Source organism: Triticum dicoccoides, chromosome 5A (assembly GCF_002162155.2).
Source record: "Triticum dicoccoides isolate Atlit2015 ecotype Zavitan chromosome 5A, WEW_v2.0, whole genome shotgun sequence".
Lineage (NCBI taxonomy): Eukaryota > Viridiplantae > Streptophyta > Magnoliopsida > Poales > Poaceae > Triticum > Triticum dicoccoides.
Genome location: NC_041388.1, coordinates 660,817,251 through 660,821,514, shown reverse-complemented (window position 1 = coordinate 660,821,514; position 4,264 = coordinate 660,817,251). Strand labels below are relative to the sequence as shown.

The following is a 4,264-nucleotide window of genomic DNA, read 5'->3' as shown; positions in this document are numbered from 1 at the left end:
GGGAGTAGGACTCCCCCCTTTCCTAGTTGGAATAGGATTCGTGGAGGGGGGAAAGAGGAGAGAGAGGAGGAAGGGGGTCGGCCCCCTCTCCTTGTCCTATTCGGACCAAGGGGGGGAGAGGCGCGCGGCCCATCTCTGGCCACCTCTTCTCTCTTCCACTAAGGCCCACTAAGGCCCATATACCTCCCGGGGGGTTCCGGTAACCTCCCGGTACTCCGGTAAAATACCGATTTCACCCGGAACACTTCCGATATCCAAACATAGGCTTCCAATATATCAATATTTATGTCTCGACCATTTCAAGACTCCTCGTCATGTCCGTGATCACATCCGGGACTCCGAACTCCTTCGGTACATCAAAACTCATAAACTCATAATATAACTGTCATCGAAACCTTAAGCGTGCGGACCCTACGGGTTCGAGAACAATGTAGACATGACCGAGACTCATCTCCGGTCAATAACCAATAGCGGAACCTGGATGCTCATATTGGCTCCTACATATTCTACGAAGATCTTTATCGGCAGACCGCATAACAACATACGTTGTTTGCTTTGTCATCGGTATGTTACTTGCCCGAGATTCGATTGTCGGTATCCAATACCTAGTTCAATCTCGTTACCGGCAAGTCTCTTTACTCGTTCCGTAATACATCATCCCACAACTAACTCATTAGTTGCAATGCTTGCAAGGCTTAAGTGATGTGCATTACCGAGAGGGCCCAGAGATACCTCTCCGACGATCGGAGTGACAAATCCTAATCTCAAAATACGCCAACCCAACATGTACCTTTGGAGACACCTGTAGAGCACCTTTATAATCACCCAGTTATGTGGTGATGTTTGGTAGCACACAAAGTGTTCCTCTGGCACACGGGAGTTGCATAATCTCATAGTCATAGGAACATGTATAAGTCATGAAGAAAGCAATAGCAACATACTAAACAATCGGGTGCTAAGCTAATGAAATGGGTCATGTCAATTAGATCATTCAACTAATGATGTGATCCCATTAATCAAATGACAACTCTTTGTCCATGGTTAGGAAACATAACCATCTTTGATTAACGAGCTAGTCAAGTAGAGGCATACTAGTGACACTCTGTTTGTCTATGTATTCACACATGTATTATGTTTCCGGTTAATACAATTCTAGCATGAATAATAAACTTTTATCATGATATAAGGAAATAAATAAAAACTTTATTATTGCCTCTAGGGCATATTTCCTTCATGTTGCACTACCCAGACGAAAATTGGCCAGTGTCGGTATTACGTATGGCACAACCAAAGTCGACATAATATACACCCAAATCCTCTCTTTTGGAGCACTTTTCCCTCACTCCTCCTTGCTCTGTATTCGCACTCTCCCAATCTGACGCCACCGCTCTACCACTTCGGCTGTTGAACAGGCCTTGTCGGACATCAACCACCCGCCTTGTTTGCAAAAGTTCAGATTATGTTCATTGATACATCCACCGACCAGGCCTTGCCGGACATCCACGACAAAAAGCACTTTGGCCAAAAGTGCGTACTTTGTAGGCATGAATCAAGGGGACATCCATCGACCGACCAGGCCTTGCCGGACATCCACTGCCCTACAACTTTCATACGATCCATGAACACCATCTCAAACTCCATCGTGAAGTACTGCCATGCGGTCGCATGGGTGGAAAGAGTGTGGCCACCGACGAGTCAATCATGGAGATCGTAAGTTTTTTCTTGTTGCTCAACATGTAGCTCAATTTATTGATTTACTCAACGGAGGGCAGGCCATTCATGTTGATGATCACCTTAGGGCATGTTTGGTTACATTGCCAATCCAGCCTAGCCCGACGAGCCTGGCTCTAGTGAGCCGGTTTGAGGGGATGCAGGCCAAAAAACCCAAGATGCACATAGTTTAGTTGTCTGCATGCCCCTAGTTGCACGAGACAACCATTTTTGACTCGGCATTTGGTTGCCTGCATTGCATTAGGCGCACATATCACATGGTGTTTGGTTGCAACCTGCATAAGGTGTTGTCACCACTTCTAACTAGTGGTGAGCTTACCACACACAATCTGAACATGTAGCGCCAGCTACTTAAACAAATGATAGTTCATCCTAACTACTATCAAATAACAGTTGAAATTATTAAGAGCCATTGGCTAAATAGGGGATAGTTCATCGGTGTTGCTGCTATAAGATCTTCCTTTTCCTCTTCCTCCTCCTCCTCTTCTTCTTCTTCTTCTTCTTCTTCTTCTTCTTCTTCTTCTTCTTCTTCTTCTTCTTCTTCTTCTTCTTCTTCTTCTTCTTCTTCTTCTTCTTCTTCTTCTTCTGCTTCTGCTTCTTCTTCTTCTTCCATCTTCTTCAAATCCTGCACTGACCTCTATTAAGCCACATTGCCTCTGCCCACTCCAACCTTTTGTTCTTCCAAGCGTCATTGTCAAATGCCTCCACACCATGGCCGGAGCTAACAACATCGTCAGGCTCGACCTCTTCCTCCTCAGGCACGTGTTCATCAAAGCCCCACTGAAGGATCCAGTTATGCAGAATGCAACAAGCAAGAACTAACTTAACCTGAGTGGAGTATGGGTGGAATGGCTTCTTTATCCAGGATCTTAAACCTATTCTTCAGAGCTCCGAATGCCCTCTCAACAGTTACTCTAAGGCTGAGTGTCTGAGATTAAACAACTCTTGTGCAGTCCTAGGATAGTTCCTACCAGAGAACTAATTGAGATGGTACCTGGTTTTCCTGAAGGGTGGAAGAGTACTCGGCCGACATGCATAGCCAGCATCTCCAAGGTAGAACTTGCCATCGGGGATGTTGATCCCATCAGGTCGACTCATGTTGTCACTGAGAATGTTAGAATCATGCACTGACCCCTCCCAGCTAGCTAGCACATATGTGAACTTAAGATCAAAGTCAACAACAACAAGCACATTCTGGCTTGTGTAGTGCTTCCTCCCCCTGTATGCTGCAGACTGTGACCTAGGAACTCTGGCAGTGACATGAGTACCATCTATTGCCCCAATGCAATCCTGAAAATGGCATCACAAGCATGTGTTAGTGCTCAACTTGAACAATACAAGCATATCAAGCCATGAAAAATGTATATTTTCAATGCTCACCTCGAAGTATGGATACCATCTTGGGCTTCCGCGAATCTTGGGTGCAGTCTGACCAGATGGTCTCCTGATCATCTCTCCTCTAAGCTCCCCAATAGCAAAAAGCACCTACTTGAAGTACCTAGAGATGGTCCCCATTGATCTCCTGAACATGTTGTGAATGACCCTGAACCTCTGGTTATGGCCAACAACATGGAGGAACATGACCACTCGCTCTTCAACACTAGTGTAGATGCTATCTTGTAGCAGCCCCCCTGCTCCTGAAGGTCTCGACAAGCCTGGCAAATGGTGCTCTTTTCATTCGAAGCATCCATAGAGCCTCGATGTCATTGCAGTTGTAGATGTAGTTCAGATTTTGGATCCTCTCCTGTTCCCGGAGAAACAATGGACCATAGCAGATCAAAGGTCTCCCAGCACGACGAACAACTATATAGTGCATGAACATGACCCATGCCTGAATCACACTAATCAGTGTTGCTGCCTGGATTATCAGCCTCATTCATGTGTCCATAACCTAGTCGACATCGACGGTTCATTCAGTGGGAAATCGATCCTACACCTAGCCTAACGGCCTAACCACCGAGCTAACAAAGGGGGAGGGGTGTTGCTTACCATCATCGGAGACGAGGACGGTGTAGGGGGAGTGATACATCTCGAACGTATCTATAATTATTATCTACTGTTTTGGATGTTTATGGGCTTTATTATACACTTTTATATCATTTTTGGGACTAACCTATTAACCCAGATCCTAGTGCCAGTTTCTGTTTTTACCTTGTTTTAGGGTTTCGAAGAAAAGGAAAATCAAACGGAGTCCAAATGACCTGAAACTTCACGGAACCTATTTTTGGATCAGAAGAAGCCCAGAAGACTTGGAGTCTATGTAAGGGGAGCTTCGAGGAGGCCACGAGGTTGGGGGCGCGCCCACCACCCTGGGCGCGCCCTCCACCCTCGTGGGCCCCTCGTGCCCCCCCCCCCCCGACGTACTTCTTCCACCTATATATCTCCATATACCCTAAAAACATCCGTGAGCACAATAGATCGGGAGTTCCGCCGCCAGAAGCCTCCGTAGCCACCGAAAACCAATCTAGACCCGTTCTGGCACCCTGCCGGAGGGGGCAATCCCTCTCCGGTGGCCATCTTCATCATCCCGGTG

At 46.6% G+C, this 4,264-nt stretch overlaps 1 protein-coding gene across 1 annotated transcript in view; it reads right to left on the bottom strand.

Annotated features, from left to right (window-relative positions):
* The window catches only part of LOC119300357, a 26,414-nt gene extending 23,616 nt beyond the window's left edge, over positions 1–2,798 (bottom strand). The window contains exons 1-2 of the mRNA XM_037577345.1: positions 2,703–2,798; positions 2,386–2,511 (exon numbers count right to left, since the gene is read on the bottom strand). Coding sequence (XP_037433242.1) covers positions 2,386–2,511; positions 2,703–2,798 — 222 coding nt within the window. The remainder of the gene's footprint in view (positions 1–2,385; positions 2,512–2,702) is intronic.
* Positions 2,799–4,264: the final 1,466 nt, after the last annotated feature.